The 22423-nt window shown below is 36.1% G+C and overlaps 1 protein-coding gene across 6 annotated transcripts in view; it reads left to right on the forward strand.

The window, feature by feature from the left end:
- The window catches only part of LOC123520633 (phosphorylase b kinase gamma catalytic chain, skeletal muscle/heart isoform-like), a 41930-nt gene extending 19649 nt beyond the window's left edge, over positions 1-22281 (forward strand). For 4 of the 6 annotated variants that reach the window (XM_045283104.1, XM_045283103.1, XM_045283105.1 and 1 more), the window contains exons 9-12: positions 1766-1863; positions 14973-15014; positions 16695-16853; positions 19538-22281. In XM_045283104.1, the coding sequence (XP_045139039.1) occupies positions 1766-1863; positions 14973-15014; positions 16695-16853; positions 19538-19687 (449 nt within the window). In that variant the 3' untranslated portion in view covers positions 19688-22281. The remainder of the gene's footprint in view (positions 1-1765; positions 1864-14972; positions 15015-16694; positions 16854-19537) is intronic. The other 2 variants (XM_045283107.1, XM_045283106.1) reach the window with 1 other exon arrangement.
- Positions 22282-22423: the final 142 nt, after the last annotated feature.

A 22423-nucleotide genomic window follows, 5' to 3' on the forward strand; every position in this document is an offset into this window, starting at 1 on the left:
TTACAGAATAAGGTGCTTTTTTAGTAAATTAAAATGAAGTACTATAAATCTAAGTTATCAAATAAAATTCAATCATGAAAGTAATTAATTAATCATGTTAAGTGACCAAAGTGAATAGTAGTTTTTACTAGACCAGTGTATAACTTCTATAACATTGGTCAGCTTGATAATTGTAAGAAACAATGGTGTGTTGAGTTCAGGCTGTAACACCACACCACTTCCTTGGCCAATCAGCTGCTTCCTCTATGCCATGACTTCTATGTGATTGTCATATTCCACCGCTCATTGACAACTGCATGTATGTTTAACACTTTTAGGCTCATACCTTGCAAAGAAAACAAAGATTGAATAGAATAGTACTGAGAGAAAAGGAAGATCCTCTCTAATTTGGAGAGAGAGAGAGAGAGAGAGAGAGAGAGAGAGAGAGAGAGAGAGAGAGAGAGAGATTCATTCATAGTATACAGAAATTTGGAAGATTACATCATTGCTGTACGCTTAACCCTCTGCTATCGTGTTTCATTGTTATTGCGCATACTTAAAAAGCTGCACATTTGTCTATATCATGCATGAAACTACTGCTATTGTGCTCCCTTCATTCAAGAATTCCTGTGTTATGATGTCACGTGGTAGTTGAGTTTCTCTATATACTTTTATTGAGAAATAGTTTTTCACAACTTTTGCCAATCTACCCATCCACCTTAGCTCCTAATTGTCCACAATGAGGTATTGTATTTTATGGCATATAGGACAAACCTTTTTCCATTACTGCATGCATCATTATTTTATTGCTGGTATTATTTATCTTTACCAGTATTATCACTTTAAAAACTAATTATCGTAAAAATGAAAGCAATCTAACCTGTGAGGTTGTTTACAAATATCAGCTGATTTGCTGGTATTATTATCATTACCAGTATTATCACTTTAAAAGCTTATTATTGTAAAAATGAAAGAAATCTAACCTGTGAGGTTGTGATGCATGTTTACAATTATCAGCTGATCAGCTTTCTGACTCAATGCCATCTAGTGATGAGGAGTAACAGCAAGTTCATGATCATAACAGAACACATCAACACCCTCACTGTTATTGCAATAGAAGGAAAAAGATTAAACTATACAATCTTCTACAAACTACAAGTGGTAGATTTTGCTAAGGAGCATGGCCATAGAGCACCAGCAAGAGCTTTAAGGCCACCATTTACAGAAAAAATTATGAGTGTCTGGCAACAGCAAGACCAACTGAAGATCACAAGGAAAGATAAATGTTTTCTGCTTGTGTAATGTGTTGCTAGATTGCTTTCAACAGTACATGCTTAGATACACTAAAAACTTTTTTCCTGAATTTGATTTGTTGAAATGGGTGTGCATCTTATATGCCTGTGTGTCCATTGTGGTGTTAAATATGTCAAATAAAATAGTTTAAAATGTATGTTATTATTATGATTCTTGGTTAGGTTTTTTATACTGTATTATTTCTTAATTTTTATATTATTATATGGCATAGAAATTGCGAAAAAAATGACAAAAAAATTACAGCTTGGAGGTCCTATTGTCAGTTGGAATTATTACCACAGGTTCTTCACTTAGGCTATTGTGACTTCGGCTGTGGCATAGTGATAGATGCACCAATTAGGCGCGATAGCAGAGTGTTGAGTGTAGCCGATCATTTGAAGGTGTGATAAAGCAAGTCCACAGGTACTGGTGCTGTATGGCCATGCCTCATGGAACCAAGGAGTGGTAGTTTCTCAGTAAAGTGTATCCACAGATTCCCCAAAGGATCTTATCTCCAAGTTGCTCGTGGTAGAGCCAGCACAGCGCATTTCTGTCCAGGAAGCTCTCACCCATGACTTCTTCCAGATCCTGGTGAGCTTTCTTATACTGTGATTTGCCTGTCTTTTCTTTTTCCCTTTTTTTCTGCCAGGTCTATGCTACTGCTGCTGCTGCTGGCATCACTTTCCACCCTTCATTCACAACATGAGTGACTGCTTCTGGGAGTTACACTTTTCATTTTCTTTACCCTCAAGGCACATTTTAGAACCATCTTAGCCCTTACAAAATTTTCAATGATTTTTAAAATTTTTTATTGTTATATATTGTAGTTAGTAAGTCAGTGGTCAGTACAGTCTTGAACTCCAGATGACTTGGGCTTTTTCTTTCTTCCTTCACTCCAATGGCCTTCAAAGACAAAGATTTATTACAATTTATTTAGAATAATTTATTAATTTCTATTGTTTCAATTATGGTACTTTATCATCGTAGTAGTATTTTTCATTGGACCTATCTCTATATACATCCTTCTCTCCCTCTAACCTACTCTTCACTTAAATATTTCCCCACCAAGTGAAAATGTCTTTATTTGCTCTCCATTTGTTTTTGCCTTCTAGAGTATCTATTATCCTTTTATGCACATTTAGTATTTCCTGCCTTTCTTTAGTTCTTGTTTCCTCATCCATGTTTCTCATGCTCTTCACTCACTTTTTTTTCTTTCTCTTAGTCTTACTGTGTTTCTCTCTCTCTCTCTCTCTCTCTCTCTCTCTCTCTCTCTCTCTCTCTCTCTCTCTCTCTCTCTCTCTCTCTCTCTCTCTCTCTCTCTCATCTGCAATCTTTCTTATCTTTCATGTTCCTTTTCTCCTTGTTTCATTACCTTCTCCTTTTGGACATTATTCAGGTTATTGTTATTAAACAAAGGGAACAAAATCAAAATTCTCCATCTCCTTTGATAAAGAAAAGTATTCAATAATTTTTTTGGTTTATGCTTTATTTTTCATCTTAATGGTATTTTTTACTTCATTTCTCAGTTAAAATTTTTCAACAAAGTGTTTTGTTTCCTGTTGTATTATTTCATGTAGAATCTAACTTCAGACAGTTTCCTCTCCATCTTTATGAGGTTAGTTGTGCACTTTGTTCATCAGCCTTGTGCATGTTTCTGTGCACCACACCACATTACTATGAAATGAAGTAACTTTTTTTTTTCCTTTGGATGAGAATGGAGTCACTCACTACAGAGGGGCTTCATGTTAGCATATGTCAATATGGTGATGTAAAAATTAGCAATAGCTTTCAAAAGTTAGTGGGGGGAACCAGTGATGATATTGGTAATGATAGTGGACTGCTTAATCGAGTAGGACCCTCAAAAACTACTGGTAAAGTTATGCACTACTCATGAAGTTAATGATTTTTAAAGATTTTGATAGTGATGTAGAAAAGGCTCAGGAGCTTCAAAAGAAAGTGTGTGGGTCAAGGTGGTCTTGGGGAAGGGTAGGAGGAGGTGTGTGGAGTGGAGTAAGTAACCAGGAAGGTTGCCCATGCACAAATTCATTTCCGTTATAGGAAGAGGCACTTCAGACTCTGTTTATACTGGCTGTAATATGAGGTGAAAGTGCAAGTTATTTTAAACCAAAAATGTTTTATACACATCCATTTTGAGAGTGTTTAGCTGTTGGGTGAAATTTGAGTGTGGCAGAGTGACATAAAATGGCTAGGTTGGCTGGCAGTTTTATATTGCAGAAACACCATGTCAAAACATTCCAGCTTACTGTAAGTGTGTGGCATTTTCAACAGCTTAATTATTTACTTCCTTATCTATCTAATATTTAAGACTTATTAATTAATTGATTTTATTTATTTATTAATTTTCATTTGTCAAAATCATGCAGCACAATTCAAATGTATTTTGGCATGAAACTTCACTTATCTGATTTGCTGCTAACCTTACCTGTTGTTCCTTCTCACCCAAGCAGGCAAGGTGTCATTTAGCCTATTATTTTATTTGTCATGCATTATAGTCATGTTAACACTGATATTTATTGATAAATCACCTATCTGTTAATGTTGCTTGTCTTGTTACAGGACACTGTAAAACCACAAAACTTGTAGAAATGATAATGTTTTGACATGGATTGTCCATTGGTGAAATTGTGATACATTCAGTCTCATCTTTAAAAGTTTTATGGTATTACAATATCCAGTAATGAGATGAGTAATATTGACAAGCAGGTGATTACTGATAAACATTATGCATTGTTAGCATGGTTATAACCAATGACAAATTAAATACAGTGGAAATTCAATACTTGAGCATCTTAAAAGTCAAACTTTTCAATACTCGAATGCAAAAGTTTGATTTGATACTCGAAAAATTCCTGACAGTCGAACGTACACATATGTGGTTGTAAATAAAAGCTCTCATATCTCTCCCTTTCCCCTTTGTCAGTTGTGCTGCTGCGGTCATCAGAACAGTATTCTCGTGCATTCTGTTTGTAGTTTTTCATTTATGAACTTACATTAACACCAAAAGCTTTTTAGTGGTGAAAATATCTGGTAATCAAATGGCCACACATATGGTTGTAAACAAAGCTCTGTCCATTCCTTGCCTGCCATAGCAATTGTCCCGTTCTGATACCGGTTTTACCAGCATTACCAGTAAAACAGTATGTATACCACATCCCTAGTCCTGCCGCAGTCTTGAAAGAAACAACATTCTTTTGCATTCTGTAGTTTTCATTTACAATTGTATAGTGGCACTAAAGAGGCTTATTAGTGGTAAAAATAAAGAATCTAGTGAGAGTGCAAGTTTTAGTGAGCAATACCCCTTCACTAGTTGGTTCACAGGAATCACACAAGGAGAAAAGTTACCAAGACATTTTCTTGAATGGTGACTCGTCCTCTGACGATCTCCTTCCTCCTCCCCACCCTTCTCCCATCCTCTTCTACATTATCCATCACCAGTCTTCACTTATGGTATATATAAATCAAATAATAAAGAAAATTACATTGAAATTTTTGTAAACTTGAAGTTTTGCTAAAATTAGAATGAATTACCTGATTTATAGGTATCAATAGTCAAACTTTTTGATACTCAAACAGCCATTTGGAACAGATTAAGTTCGAGTATTGAGTCTCCACTGTATGTTCATAGGGTATGTAACACCTTGCCTTGCTAGGTAAAGAGAGAGAAGGAATGAGGCTAGCAGCAAATCAGCTTATTGAAGTTTCATGCCAAGGCAGGGATAGTGAATACATTTAGATTGTACTGTATGACTGACAGGAAACAAAAAGCCTGTTGAAAATGCCACATACGATAAGGTGGAGTATGTTGACTTGGTGTTTGTATAAAATAAACCAGCACCTTTACCAAGCTATTGTAATCTGTCGCCACACACTCTTTAATGTCACACCCATGGCTGATTAAAGAACCAAATGCATATGCATATAGAACATTTTATACTTTCATCTTTAACAGTATCTGCTAAAACTCAAGTTTTACCCTACCGTATATTGCCCTTTTGTATTATGTAATATGTAGTTTGTTTTTTATGGCTATAATGATTACTTTTAATATCAACAACATGATATCTATAAATGAAAGCTACTCTAAAGGAGGAAAATATTACATATATTTTTTTTATTTGTTCCATAGGCATAGTATTCTGCATTTTTTGAATTATAAGCGTAGTGAGGTTTTATAAGAATACTTGGGTTGTTAAGTATGAAGTCCCTCTGTACTGGTCACAACATGCATAAAAGCCCTATACTTTTACTCACAACCTGGCAAAAGATCACTGGATCCTTGAAGAGCTAAATTTGCTGTCTCTCATGTGAAAGAAACAGGACAGGCAAAAGAAGATTTACTGGAGCGAAGGAAGAAAGAATATGCTCTTTTTTTCTTTATTTTTTCTTGTTTTTACTAGACTTTTTAATAATCCTGTTGTATTATATTTAATGATATTTGACTTATGCTCTATATCCATGGTTACAATACATCTCTATTAAAAAACATAACTTTGCAACTTTCTCTACTGCCTCTGACATCTGGTCCTGTCTTCTTTTCTTTTTATAGTTCCTTATTATATTTTTCTTTAGTCTATTCTCTAAATCTAGTAGTTCCTCTTCTACAGTCTTTTTTATAAATGTTTTTAATTAGCATTACTCATAAGCAATACAGGGAAGCCTCTGTTTCAGTTGTGTGTATGTGTGCATGTTTGTAAGAGTAAATTCAATCAAAATTACATGAGATACAGTGAAATGTTAGTGGCTGGAAGCAAATAAGGACAGTTGAAGAAAGTTCACACACACACACACACACACACACACACACACACACACACACACACACACACACACACACACACACACACACACACACACACACACACACACACACACACACACACACACACACACACACACACACACACACACACACACACACACACACACACACACACACACACACACACACACACACACACACACACACACACACACACACACACACACACACACACACACACACACTCCTCTTATAAAAAGAAACACATAAGGAAATTGGAGAGACTACAAAAAATGGCTACAAGAATGGTTCCAGAATTTGAAGGATGACATATGAGGAGAGACTAAAGGCTATGGATCTACCAACCCTGGAACAAAGAAGGGAGAGAGGAGACCTGATACAAGTTTTTAAATTGATCAACGGAATGGACCAAGTGGATAATGAGAAACTGATCCTGAGAGAAGAATATGACATTCAAAGCACAAGATCGCATAGTAAAAAGCTGAGAAAAGGAAGATGTCTGAGAGATGTTAAAAAATATAGTTTCCTGCAAAGATGTATTGAGACGTGGAACAGTTTAAATGAAGAAGGAAATTGGAGAGACTACAAAAAATGGCTACAAGAATGGTTCCAGAATTTGAAGGGATGACATATGAGGAGAGACTAAAGGCTATGAATCTACCAACCCTGGAACAAAGAAGGGAGAGAGGAGACCTGATACAAGTTTTTAAATTGATCAACGGAATGGACCAAGTCGATAATGAGAAACTGATCCTGAGAGAAGAATATGACATTCAAAGCACAAGATCGCATAGTAAAAAGCTGAGAAAAGGAAGATGTCTGAGAGATGTTAAAAAATATAGTTTCCTGCAAAGATGTATTGAGACGTGGAACAGTTTAAATGAAGAAGTAGTGTCTGCAACAAGTGTGCATACTTTTAAAGTAAGATTGGATAAGTGTAGATATGGAGACGGGGCCACACGAGCATAAAGCCCAGGCCCTGTAAAACTACAACTACAACTAGGTAAATACACACACACACACACACACACACACACACACACACACACACACACACACACACACACACACACACACACACACACACACACACACACACACACACACACACTGAAGGGGGTAAGAGACCAATGAAGGTGAAAATGAGATCTCAAGTGGCTGTAGAAGAAATAATGGCTAGAAAAGGGAAGTTAGCTGATGATGTCGATCACAAGGAAATATGGATAAAAAAAATATGAACTTAGAGGAAAGGGAAAAGGAGAAAGTACTAAGAAGTGAGGCTAAGGAAAAAAACGAGAAAAGACAGAGATAGAGAAGAATTTTTACTGGAGGGTTCTGGATATGAGACTTAAGAAGTGGTACTTAAGGAAAAAAGAGGAGGTCGTGGAGGAGGCAATAAATTAAGAGTGACTTATACTAACATAGATGGTTTGTTATCAAGTATATTGGAAGTTCAGGATTATTTGAAAGAGAAAAAGCCAGATGTAATGTGTATCGTTGAAACAAAACTGAAGAATGAGATACGTGTCAACTTTAAAGAGGAAGGATATAATACCTGGAGGAGGGATAGGAAGGATAAAGGAGGAGGAGGAGTGCTAATAATGGTTCATGATAACATTTGTGTGGAGGATGTGCAATATGGAGAGGACAAAGTGGAAGCATTGGGAGTAACAAGCAGAACAGAAGATTTGAAGAAGAGAAAAATTATAGTTACATATGTTCCACCAAAGACTAATACATGGGGATCAGAAGAGCATAAAGATATGCGAAGAGAAACGATAAAGTATCTGGATAACATGATCAGAAGAGATAGAAGAATACACTCGACCCTCAAAACAACAGACCTCCCATCAACGGATTTCGGAAACTATGGACAAATTCTGGAGTCCGGTTTAATCTACGGACGAATATTAAAATGCGCGTGATTGTCTGTTCCTGGCAAATTATTGTCCGGTAGGTAGCGTATTAAGGTGAGAGAACTTCGTTTTCTGTATTGTTTATTAATATTTATTAAACTGACCATGCTCATGTCATCTATTTCAGGTTATTTGTTGTACTTAATGCTTTGTAATACTGCTTGAATGGTTTCTCAATGATTACACATTATTTTATGTACATTTTATACAGTTTTTTACGTTCATTTGCAAAGAACAGACTTTTGCAATCTACGGACAGGGTCGTGCATGCATTTGTCCGTTGTTTTGAGGGTCGAGTGTACTCTTAGTTGGAGACTTTAACTGTAAAAAAATAAACTGGAGAGAGATAGAGATGGAAGTAATGGACAATGCTGGGTAGTGGAGTGAGAAAGTGTTACAGATGTCTATGGTTAATACAATGGACCAGAGGGTAGAAGAGTCAACAAGATACAGGGGGAGAAGAGGAACCATCGTTACTTGACCTAGTCTTCACAAAAAAACCGCAGTCCCCTCCAGTCATACAATACCTTAGTCCAATGGGGAAAAGTGATCATGTGAGATTAGAGATGCAAGATGAGATAAGATACAGAGAGGACCATAAAGGAGAGAGATTAAATTATGCAAGAGCAGATTTTGAAAAACTAATGAGTTATTTTGCTGATATTGAGTGAAGTAATATTATGTGCAGGAAGACTGTACAAGAGAAATATGACATATTCTTACAGGAATACAATGAAGGAGTAAAAAAGTTTGTTCCTGTTTATAGAGTTCAGAAAAAAATACATACATGGTACAATGCTAGATGCCTGCAAGCAAAAAAGTCAAAGGATAAAGCGTGGAAGAAACTTTTAAAGCAGGGAAATGACTATAATAGACGGCAGTACAAAGATACTAGAAATGAATATATTAGAGTAAGGAGAGAGGAAGAAAGAAAGTTTGAGAAGGATATAGTGAATAAAAGCAAGGATGAACCCGAACTTTTCTACAAGTTTATAAACGGCAAAACAAAGAATAAGGAAACAATTGAAAAAATTATTAAAGAAGGAAAGACATACCAAACAGAGAAAGAATTGTGTGAAGTAATGAATGAGAGCTTCAAAACAGTATTCACTGAAGAAGATGACTTCACAGAACCTAATAGGACATTGAATTGCCTAGGATTACAGGAAATTGCAGTTCATAAAGAGTATATTGGAAGATTACTGGACAAGTTGGAAGTCAGAAAATTAATGGGGCCAGATGGTGTATCAGGCTGGGTGTTAAAATAATGTAAAGAGCAATTACTGGAGCCAATTTGGGAAATAATTAAAAGTTCAATAAATTAAGGGAAAGTTCCACTAGAGTGGAAAAGAGCCAATGTAGTACCGATATTTAAAGGAAGAAAGGCAACAGAACCACTAAACTACAGACTAGTGTCACTTACAAGTGTCGTAGGTAAGTTATGTGAAATAATTATCAAAGAAAAATGGGTTAATTTTCTAGAAAAGGAGCAAGTCATATCGAACAGACAATTTGGGTTCAGGACAGGGTGGTCATGTGTATCAAACTTATTAAGCTTCTACTCCAGGGTTATTGCAGGACTTGAAAACAGAGATGGATGGGTAGACACAGTATACCTGGACATTAAAAAGGCATTTGATAAAGTCCCTCATGGAAGACTTCTTTGGAAACTAGAGAACATAGGAGGAATGTGTGGAATCTTGCTCTAATGAACAAGATTATTTGAAGGATAGAGAAATGAGAACTGTGATCAGAGATACATACTCATCTTGGAGTAAAGTAACTAGTGGGGTGCCACAAGGGTCAGTGTTAGCCCCCATTATGTTTCAAGTTTATGTAAACGACATTCACATTTGGTTAAACAGCTATATGAATTTATTCGCTGATGATGCAAAGTTGTATACTGTATACTGCTACAGGAAGATTTAAATAAGATCTATGAATGGAGCAAGAAGTGGAAATTGGAGTTTAATGCCAAGAAATGTCACATAATGGAACTAGGAAAGAGTAAGAGAAGACCAGTATGGAACTATCTAATGGGAGAGGAGCAAATAATGAAGACTAAAGAGGAAAAAGATCTTGGAGTGATCATACAAGAAAATCTGAGCCCTGATAAACACATAAACAAAATATTTGGACTATCATATAGGATGTTGACTAATATAATAGTGGCATTTCATTACATGGATAAAGATATGATGAAAAAAAATCATCACAAGCATGATATGTCCAAGGCTAGAATATGCAGCAGTGGTATGGTCTCCGAGTTCTAAAAAAGATATAAGAAAACTGGAAAGGATACAGAAGATTGCTACAAAGATGGTGCCGGAATTAAAGGACCTCACATATGAAGAACGACTGAAGGAAATGGGACTGCCAACCTTACAAGAAAGAAGAGAACATGGGGACATAATAACTATGTATAAGATAGTAAATGATATTGAAAAGATAGACAAAGAAGACCTGGTGCTGTTGGCAGAAGAGGATGGAAGGACAAGAGGACATGAAAAGAAGATCAGGATGAGGCAGTGTGTGAAGGATGTTGGAAAATACAGTTTTCCACACAGAACGGTGGAAAAATGGAATGCATTGGATAATGGAATTGTTGCAGCACATAGTGTGCATAACTTTAAAGAAAAATTAGATAAATGGAGATATGGAGACAGGACACTATGAGCCCTGCTCGAACCCTGTACAATACAACTAGGTAAATACACACACACACACACACACACACACACACACACACACACACACACACACACACACACACACACACACACACACACACACACACACACTGGAAAGGAATATAAAAAATTGCTACAAAGATGGTACTGGAATTAGAGGACCTAGCATATGAAGAATGATTGAAGGAAATGGGACTGCCAACCTTACAAGATAGAAGAGAACGTGGGAACCTAATAACAATGTACAAGATAGTCAATGGCATTGAAAAGATAGACAAAGAAGACCTGGTGCTGTTGACAGATGATGGAAGGACAAGAGGATATGAAAAGAAGATCAGGATGAGGCAGTGTGTGAAGGATATTGGAAAATAGTTTTCCACACATAACGGTGGAGAAGTGGAATGCATTGGATAATGAAGTTGTTACAGCACATAATGTGCATAACTGTAAGGAAAATTAGATAAATGGAGATATGGAGACAGGACACTATGAGCCCTGCTTGAACCATGTATAATACAACTAAGTAAATACAACTAGGTAAATACACACACACACACACACACACACACACACACACACACACACACACACACACACACATGTAATGTATTCCAACATAAATGGAGTGATATCGGGGATTTTAGAACTCAACGATTACTTGAGGGACAAGAACCCAGATATTGTGGGTCTTACTGAAACAAAACTGAGAGAGGAGAAGACCTGATGAAGGTTGGAGAAGGAAATATAACGTTTGGAAAAGAAATAGAGTAGGTAAGATGGGAGGAGGAGTGATGTTGCTGGTTAAAAAGATATAAAGGTGGATCAAGTGAAAAAGGTATGGGAAAGGCAGAAGTGCTAAAGATCAGAGCAGAAACTAATGAAGGAAAAAGAGGCACTACATAGTGGTGTACGTACCACCTAAGACAAATGCATGGTCAGTACAGGAATATGAAGAAATGATAAGTGATACAGGAACATGTCTGGAAGAAATGTTGGGTGGCTGTGAACGAACTATAATGATGGGAGATTTTAATTGTAAAGAGGTGTGTTGGGAGGACTGGTCAATGGAAGGATCAGAGACAACATGGGGAAATACACTATTGACACTGGCAATGGAAAATGTGTTAACTCAGTGGGTCAAAGAAGATACTAGGTTTGGAGGAGAGGGAGCATCGTCAAGACTGGACTTGGTCTTTAGTACAGAGCCAATGGTCATTGAGGAGATGAGGGTGGAGTGCCCTTTAGCAAAGAGTGATCATGCAGTTTTGGAGTTCAAGGTGATAGACGAAGAGAAATCTAGAAGAAATGAAGAATATAAAGTGGGAAGATGGAATTATGCCAAGACAGATTTTGGAAACCTAAAGAAATTCTTTCAAGAGACAAATTGGATGAAATTCAAGAGTGCTAAGGAGCAAATGAAAAGTGGAAGGAATTTATAAAAATATACAAAGAAGGTGAGAAAAATTTGTACCAATAAGACAACATAGAAGTTGGAAAGCAGGACTGGTTTAACGATAGATGTGAAAAGGCTAGAACAAGAAAAGAGGATGCATGGAAGAGGTGGAGAAGGAAAAGACGGATTAAGCAGTGGGAAAGTTACAAAAGAGCAAGAAATGAATATGTGTTGATTAGAAGAGAAGAAAGAAAGAAACAAGAAAAGGATATAATTGATAAATGTAAAGACCAACCAAGGCTTTTTACAGACATGTGAACAACAACATCAAAAATAGAAAGTATTGAAAGTTTAGAAGTAAATGGAGTATGCAGTGAAGATCCCAGGAAATGGCAGAGGCTATGAATGGATGCTTTCGGAAGGTATTCACAAAGGAGACTGCTTTTGACAAACCACTGGTAATGGAACAGAAAGGGATTATGAAGGAGTTTCAAGTAACTGTGGAGGAGATCAAGAACATGATGGGGAGTTTAGAAGTGAGAAAAGCTGTGGGACCTGATGGGGTATCAGGATGGATTTTAAGAGAATGCAGGGAGCAATTGGCAGAAAAAGTTTGTGAAGTAATTGATGCCTCATTAAGGGAAGGTGTAGTGCCCCAAGACTGGAAAAGAGCTAACATTGTCCCAATCTATAAATCAGGTAACAAGAGAGACCCATTGAACTATAGACCAGTGTCACTTACAAGTGTGGTAGCTAAGATGTGTGAGAGGGTGGTGAAGACTAGATGGACAGACTTCTTGGAGAAAAATGACATACTTTGTGAGTGTCAATTTGGTTTTAGGAAAGGGCGTTCATGCACGACAAACCTGATATGTTACTATTCGAGGGTGATAGATGTAATACAGGAAAGAGATGGTTGGGCTGATGGAATATATCTGGATTTAAAAAAGGCCTTTGATAAGGTACCACACCAGAGACTGATCTGGAAACTTGAAATGGTAGGAGGAGTGCATGGCAGTTTACTAAAATGGATGGAAGACTTTTGGTAGGAAGAGAAATGAGAACAATAATTAAGGACAGACCATCAGAATGGGGATTGGTGGAGAGTGGAGTTCCACAGGGATCAGTGTTGGCACCAGTAATGTTCGCAGTCTACATAAATGACATGGTGGATGGGGTGTCCAGTTATGTGAGCCTATTTGCAGACGATGCAAAATTGTTAAGAAAAGTGAGATGTGACAAAGATTGCGAACTACTCCAGGAAGACTTGGACAGAATATGGAAATGGAGCTGTACATGGCAAATGGAGTTCAACACGACAAAATGCAAGAAAATAGAGTTTGGCAAGAGTGAAAGAAGAATCAGGAGTATGTACAAGATAGGAAATGAAGACATAAAACCAGTCATGAAGAAAAAGACCTTGGGGTGACAATTACCAATGACCTATCGCCAGAGAGACATATAAACAAAATAATTGGAGAAGTATTGAACTTATTGAGGAACATAAGAGTGGCGTTCGTATATCTAGATGAAGAAATGATGAAGAAAATAATTACTGCAATGATAAGACCGAGGCTTGAATATGCAACAATACAGTGGGCTCGAACTTAAAGAAACACATAAGGAAACTAGAGAAAGTACAGAGGGCTGCAACGAAAATGGTGCCTGACTTAAGAGATTTGACTTATGAAGACAGACTGAAAAGAATGCAACTTCCAACCCTGGAAAACAGAGAGAAAGGGAGACCTGATAGCAATATACAGAGTGATGATTGGCATGGAAAAATGGATAGGGAAGATCTGTGTATGTGGAATGGAAGAATGTCGAGAGGGCATGGGAAAAAACTAAAATGGCCACTTATAGGAGAGATGTGAAAAAATATAGCTTCCCTCATAGAAGGGTGGAAGCATGGAATAGTTTAGATGTGGAAGTGGTCAACGCAAGGAATATTCATGATTTTAAGAAAAAGCTGGACATTAATAGATATGGAGACGGGACAACACGAGCATAGCTCTTTTCCCGTATGTTACAATTAGGTAAATACAATTAGGTAAATACACACACACACACACACACACACACACACACACACTCAACTTGAATAGAGGCCTTTTCTCTTTATTGACTTCCCAGGATTGTCTTGCATTTGTTGCACTTGGTTATTGTGATTGTCAGTAAACAAGGGACTCGCAACCATGTGGTTGATTCAAGACAATTACACCCTTGCACTTGGTCTCACAAACATTGGAGGTCTGGAGCTAGTGACTGTTGGTCTCATCTTTTTGTATTCAATGATTGAACTACCAAATTATAGCATACATGTTTTCTTTCATTGATCAGTGTTTACTGAATATAACATCATACAAAAATAATGGTGCCCAGCATTTAATTGGTGTAATTGCTGTGCAAATGTGTCACAGTTGAGAGGATAAGGCAACTGTGGTTGAGAGCCCCTAACATAAAGAATGCCTTGATTAATTTATTTAATCTAATGTTATGATCTGAGCCTGGGTTTCTAGCATTTTACTCTACTACATCCTTTTGCAACTGGCTGTGATGTTTTGCAGTGGAACCTCATGTACTCAGCCTACACAAGGAGCTAAAAAGAATCATTCACATAATTTGAAGACAAATTCTGAACTACTACTCGCTTCATAACACAGTTGGTGAACTGCAACATCCTCCCAACCATTTGTGTGGCTCTGACAACTGAGGTCCTATTGTGGATGTTTTTTTATTTGTTTTTAATTTTTAATTTTCTATTATTATTTTTTATTCTTTCTTTCATTTCCTTATTTATTTATTTATTTATTTATTATTATTTCTTTTACATATACTTTTACCCTCTTACTGCTTGATATCCGTGCATGCTGTAGCCTCTCATGATGTGCCTCTTCTAGCCTTCCCGGAGTCGCATCCTTGTCGCCACCATCGATAAGAAGGTGAGTGTTCATGGTGGGCCTCAGCACTGCTACTGCTTTCCTGCAAGGGCTCTGAATGGAAAAGGGCACAAAAAGAAGAGAATGACATAATTGACCTTCCTGCCCATGATCACCTTTAGTGTTTATGATAAAGATTCTTATCAGTGTTAGGAGTAATAGTAGGGCAGTACCATTAATGATGCTACATAATGATCTAGAGATGTTTAAGAGTTATAGTACATAGTATCAGATTTAAAAACTGATAGAAATAATGACTTCTCTACTTGCTTGTCATTTTCCATGTGATAAGACAAGCATGGAAGGCAATATCTATCCAGTGATGTTTTTCACAACTTACTGTACAGGAGTGAAGATATTGTTTGTTATACTGATACATCTGTTGTCTTTGTAGTTAGGGACTTAATTATTCAAGTGAAGACATGCTTTTGCTTGAGTGTGATAAATTTGGCTGAGAGGTTGAAGTTTTGTGTGGTAGTCAGAAGATGGGTAGTGATGCATATCCTGAACCATTTCCTGGAGTAGACTTGCTGATGTTTCTCATGCTTCATGTAATTGCACTTCATCTCAAGCACTGCAATAACAGCAAAAAGGGAGAAAAGCTTCTTTGATAACTTTTGAGTAACTCCACTTGTAGTTTTCTGTTGTTGTTGTGGTAAAAAAATTAATGGAAAAGTTATGATTTTAATATGTAGTTTTTAATTGTGTAAATCAGTACCTTATTTTAGTTGAGGAATGGATATGACAACATAATTTAGGAGGAATATCTTAGTTTGATTATTCAATATTTAGTGGCTCATTGACATGTAGTCTTTAGTATAAAAATATTTCCTATTGCTTTTTTTGTGCAATCACAGGCACAAGCATATAGATAGTGTGCACAACGCTTCATGTCTATTGCTGTCATTTTAAATATCAGTGTCAACACCACTCCATTACATCACTTCTCATCACTTAGTTAAGCATATTACACCCATTACTCAACCACTAAGATTCAGCTTTTCACTTCACTCTGTGCTGAGAATGGTTGAGGATATAGTGCAGATTTTTTTCATCTTTCTCTTGCCACAGACCAATAAATAAGCATGATGAGTCCCTAAACACCTTTTCTTAAAAAAGATCTGCATTCCCTGGACCTCATGAATGTTTAGAAAATAGTAACAGATAAAATGAGCTTGTACATAAATTAATCTTGTACATACATATACTCTTTTACTCTCCATGAACAGTACACTTAACTGTGATGTTGAGTAAGAGGCATTGCAGTTGCCATTTCTTTTCCAGTTTTATCTCAAAATTGTACTTTTGGCATTATGTTTGGAATCAGTAGGTAGTAACTTTATGATCCACCTATCTCTACAATGGCATTGACTTATTTGATATAATGCTGCAGATAAGAAGTAAAAATAAGGAAAAAATGTGATATCGAGCCTGTCAGGGCCTCAGTACTAAGGTGTGGTGATTCAGTTTCAGCTTTGTGGTGATTTGGTGAAACTTTTTTCCTGATCTTATAGTAGCACATGCACTTGATACTATTAAATGGTCTTTTACAAATTACATTGAGTATAAAAGCTCAATAATATGATGCTGTCATAAGTACATGAACATGACATATGGATGATTTGATTTCACATTGTCACATACATCTACACTAGAAGTGACTCTTTTTCCTTGTTATCTCAGCAATACAAGGGACGTCCTTTCAATGCAAGGAAGATGTTCCAGTTTGGTGCCCTGTGTGTGCGGTCCGTTATCAGGATCCAGCGGCTGCGCTACACTCCTGAACCAGTGTCCCTGGCAGTGACCCGGGTAGATCCATACAGGGTCAAGGCATTGCGCAAGGTAAGACCATTCTTATTTAGAACTTGGATTGTTTATTCAATTATTTCATAGTACTTGTTTTTGTTTGTTTTGAATGATGTAGAGGCCAAGTGCAAAAATACATTAAGATTTTTTTCACTTCAAGAAAATGAAGACGGAATAACTAGTACCCATCTAACATCTAAGTTTATTTGTTGATGACAAATAAGAATTGATCAATCCATGATTGTATCCTGCATGTCATTTTTGATAATGTCTTTAAATAATTTAAGTTAAAACACATTTTCCTTTATTTACATGCTAGGTTCAGTCTCAAAGTGTAGGTACTGTAATTACAATATGATGTGTGAGAAAACAGGATTGCTTCCTGCTGTCTCCCCACATGCAAAAAAAAGTATCAACATTTTTACAAACTTATCTTATTTTCATCTTGTCAAGGTTCTTTTTCTTATTTTTACTTTTGTTTTTATTTATTCATTATTTGTATCTCAGTGTTATTTTGTTTTAACAGTTATATGTCATTCTCTCTCTCTCTCTCTCTCTCTCTCTCTCTCTCTCTCTCTCTCTCTCTCTCTCTCTCTCTCTCTCTCTCTCTCTCTCTCTCTCTCTCTCTCTCTCTCTCTCTCTCTCTCTCGACTACCAGAATGCCACAGGGACCAGTTTTAGGACCTGTTTTATTCCTTGTTCATATAAATGATATAGAGGCCCTTGTCATTAGTAACTTTATCTCAGGTTTCCTCTCGACTTATCTATTGCTGCTGTGGTAGATAGTAACTGTTCTTCTCCTAAACCTATTAGCAGTAGTGTTCCTGAGGGTTCTGTCCTGTTACCCACTTTCTTCCTATTATTCACCAATGATCATCTAAACCAAACTTTGTGTCCTATCCATTCCTTTGCATATGATACCATTCTACACTTTTCCACGTTTTTTCAGAGATGACCAACCCTTCAGAAAGTTAACAGATTCTACAGGAATGCTACAGAATGCCTGATTTCTGATCTCTCTAAGATTTCTGAATGAGGCAGAGAAAACTTGCTTGTGTTCAGTGCCTCAAAAACTCTATTCCTCCATCTATCAAATGAACACAATCTTCTAGCCAATTATCCCTCCTCTTCAGTGACACTTTACTGTCACCTGCTTCTACATTAAATATCCTCAGTCTGTCCTTTACTCATAATCTGATCTGGAAACTTTACATCTCATCTCTTTGCTAAAACAGCTTCTATGAAGTTAGGCATTCTGAGGCATCTTGGCCAGTTTTTCTCATCTCTCAACGAGGATCTTATCTGCCCATGTTTGGAGTACTCTTTGCATATAATGGGGGTTCCAGTCACTCAGTTTTATTAGATAGGGTAGAATCAAAACCTCTTCATCTCATCAATTCCTTTCCTCTGACTGACTGTCTTTAGCATCTTTTTTACCTCTGGAATGTTGCATCTTTTCCTGTCTTCTATCATTACTTTCATGCCAACTACTCTATTGATCTTGCTAATTGCATGTCTCTCTCTTTCCATGGCCTCGCTGCACAAATCATTCTTCTCACCCCTATTCTGTCCAACTTTCTAATGCAAGAGTTAACCAGTACTCTCAATTATTCATACCTTTCACTGATAAACTCTGGAACTCCCTATCTGCTTCTATATTTCTAACTTCTTATGAATTGACTTCATTTAAGTGGAAGGGTTGAAGACATTTATCCCTATTTTTTTTGGCTAACTCTCCTAGACCTGCAAGAGGGCTGGCAACTAAATGGGCTTTTTTTCAATCTTTATGTTGCCTTTGGCCAGCTTTCGTTTCACATAAAAAATTGTAATGATGATTATAATGACAAAGTTTGCTGATGACACCAAAATAGCAAATACTGTTGCGTCAAATGAAGAAATAAAAGAAATGCAGAATAATGTAGTTTGTCAGAGTTTTCACAAACCTGGCGAATGAGTATTAATATGGTTAAATGTAAAGTACGACTACACGTAGGATATAAAACAAGACAGCAAAAGTGTAGACAGCAGGATTGGTTTAGGAGTAATAATATAAAATTGTTTAAAACATAGTCAACAATGTTCAGAAGTCGTAAAGAAGGCAAACATGAGATAATTGCTCTAATCAGCAGATCTTTTGAGTATAAATGTAAGGATATAATTCTCATTTTATATAACTATCTAGTTTGTTCCCTTTGGAATACAATATTGTGTTGAAGCATGGGGCTATTATTACCAGAAAGGAAAAGTTGTAAAATTGTTGCAAATCAAGCCTTGAACTCATGAATCAGAACATTTTTTTTTTCCAACATGTATGGAGGGGGCTTCCATGAGATGTGATAGATTGCAACTCTGAAGGGACTTTTAATTGCTTTATTGATAGATTATTTATTGCAGATCTGCAGCTAACAACAATTGTCTGTTAGAGATTAACTTCTTTGGCTCTAAGGGATATCAGGGCTCATTTCACCTATTTTATTTTTTTCCTATAAAATTTCCCTCAGATTTTCTTTTTTAGTAAGCCTGTAAAGTATTTGTTTTTTTACCTGTTTCTTGTATTCCTTATGTGAGAGTGAGTGGGGAGTGGGGAGAGAGCCTTCTGCTTTGCTGTCCTTTTCTCCTGTCACTTTATTAATAGTAAGACAGGTCACCTTGTAAGGACTGCAAGATCTGTTATGACCTGTGTTTATGTAACTCAATTTAACACTTTCTCTCTAACCCAGGTCATAGACAACTGTGCCTTCCGGGTGTATGGCCATTGGGTGAAGAAGGGTGAAGGTCAGGACCGTGCAGCTCTTTTCCAGAATTCACCAAAGATTGACTTCTCACCACGCACCCCTATCAGCACTCCTCTCATACTGAGCAGGGCATAACAATGCTCTTTCCATACAAAATAGTTCCATATTGTGTTGGAAATTTTATCAAAATGATCTCTCCTCATTACCAAACAAGACAAGATTTCTTTCATATGATACAGAGCATCCCTTTCCCTTTACCAAACATCACATGACTTTCTCCTGCCTTGTGCAAAACAAAATCCAAGCTTTCTTCCTCTACCAGACAAAACAAACCACCTTGACAAGATAGGACATGCCTTCTCTTAAAACAGTTAAAAAAGATATTCCCTTGTGGGAAACAAGATTAGCTGACTTTTGCACAATATCCCCATACCATTCAAAGTAAGTTGTATAATGAATAACTATGCTACTACACAGAACATAGAACATTTTATTTTCTTATTATACAAAATGGGCAAATTCTTATTGACACACTAGACAAGAAGACAAATTTTCACACAGACAGTATGAGCCAACAAATCTCCAAAACCAAACAACTCAAGATAATTAGCTCTCCTTCACACAGACACTATGAGACAGTAACTCTGTCTCACACAGACAGGATATGACAATAACTTTAACTTTGCCTCATACAAACAAAATAAGGTAGTATTAACTCCCCTTCCTTCATCCAAGGTAGAATAACTTAATATAACAGACAAGACAAGGTATGTACTAATTCTACTTTCTTTCACACAAACAACAGTGACTCTTCTCTCAAACAGACAACAAAACTAACCTCTAACACAGGCAAGACGTTACAGTAATTCTCCCTCGTATGTACAAGACATGTGTTTCCTCATCATTGACAGGTGATCACAGTCATGTTTGGTGAGTGAGTGAGTAGCATTACCATGAGTACAGATGAATGAGTGACAACTATCAAGGTATTTGCACAAGTTTTTATGATTGAAAATATTAAGCTATTACACAAAAGATTTTTGCTCTGTGTTTTCTTTTATATATATATATATATATATATATATATATATATATATATATATATATATATATATATATATATATATATATATATATATATATATATATATATATATATATATATATGGTTGGACAATTGAACCAATAGATGTATTAAACCAGTAAACAAGTGATTTCAACTAATGAACCAGGGACATTTCAACCAATGGGAAACAACAAGTGAATGTTGAACCAGTTTATTGGGAAACACAATTTTTTAGTAAAATAATTTGTGTCAGTAGGCATAAAAAGTACTCTGCTTCATCAGTTATCATAATTTTGTATAATTGCTGTAAAGGCTACTGGTTGAATTCTTACTAGTTCAGTTGTGCTTGAACCATCTTTCACTATCCTAGAAGTGATTAATATTTAATGTGCTGACAAGTTATGTTTGAGAGTTGTGATTTGCCGGTTTGAAGTCTTGTAAATTATTGTACCTAGATCATCTTCTGTATATAATTAATTTTTCTTTCACTTTATTTGTCATTTTAAATTCTTGAAAATATTTATTTTAGGGAATACAGTATTATTATTAAGTGAAGACTGTTTATTTTGTTTGATTTTTTTTTTCCATTACTTTACACTATGTATTGTTACTTCTTTCAGTTGAATCCAGTATTTTTTGAGCAACTAATTGTTATGGACACTCTTTTGACATATGGATGCATTCTTTGAGAAGAAACACTATCGTTCCTGACACCGAAAAGATAGTTCAGTAACTGTTAGCTTAGTAGGGTTGAGAAGTCAGGTGTCCAGGATATTGTAGGCTGTTCTGGAACAAGTGCAGCAAAAAAACATACTCATGCAGCAAAGTCAAGGAGCCAATGTGTGCCGTTTTTCCACGAAACCTTCCACTTCTGTTATTGTATTGTCAGTGTTATTGGTGTTATCAACATGTATATATATATTTCCATATATATATATATATATATATAATATATATATATATATTATATTTGTTATTGTATTTTATATATTATATGAAATATGACAGGCTACATGATTGTTATATCCAATCCATTATTCCGGGGAAAGGAAAGCTCACAGAATCATTCAAATTGATCACATTCATTTAATCAAATTAACTGCCGCCTTTTGTATAGAAATACTTTATACCAATAAGTTAATCCCCAAAGGAACAGAAGAGGTGGAAGGTTGAATAAAAAAAAAAAAAGTGCATACTGGTTCCATAAATTTGATGCTCGAATTTATCATGACAAACGTCATAGAATACCAAAGATCCTTTTGACTGCTAAAACAAACTAATTTCTTTCCTAACCTGCTATTTCCCAAAAATATGAAAGATGAACAGGAGGCAGATGTAAGGTCTTGGTTTGAACCAAATTAGATGGTCAAAGACGAGTGATATTCTGTTTCGAAAAAAAAAAAAAAAAGCTCCATGTGATGTATACCAAATTTAATTGTGTTGTCGGTATTTTTTTTTTTTTTATATTATTATAAATTGATCATTAATTATCATTATTGTTTGCAGTGGTTAGCAACTTTGGTTTGCATCAGTAATGAAGTTAGAAAAGGCAGATACGTTTGAGGTTATCTTTCACACCGAAATCTACGTTCACAGGCATGAAATATCAAATATGGATATTTGTTATTGTTATTACTTCATGAAAATAAATGGTATATCTATGTTTTGCCTTTTATTTGTCATCGTGGTATTAAGACAACTATATCACAGGAAGAGCTTCGTAAATATGTAAATATCAGAACTAAAAGAAAGGACGCAAAATGGTGAAAATATGGAATGAAGCTGGCCTGACAGCTGGAGAACAG

Source organism: Portunus trituberculatus, chromosome 47 (genome assembly GCF_017591435.1).
Source record: "Portunus trituberculatus isolate SZX2019 chromosome 47, ASM1759143v1, whole genome shotgun sequence".
Classification (NCBI taxonomy): domain Eukaryota; kingdom Metazoa; phylum Arthropoda; class Malacostraca; order Decapoda; family Portunidae; genus Portunus; species Portunus trituberculatus.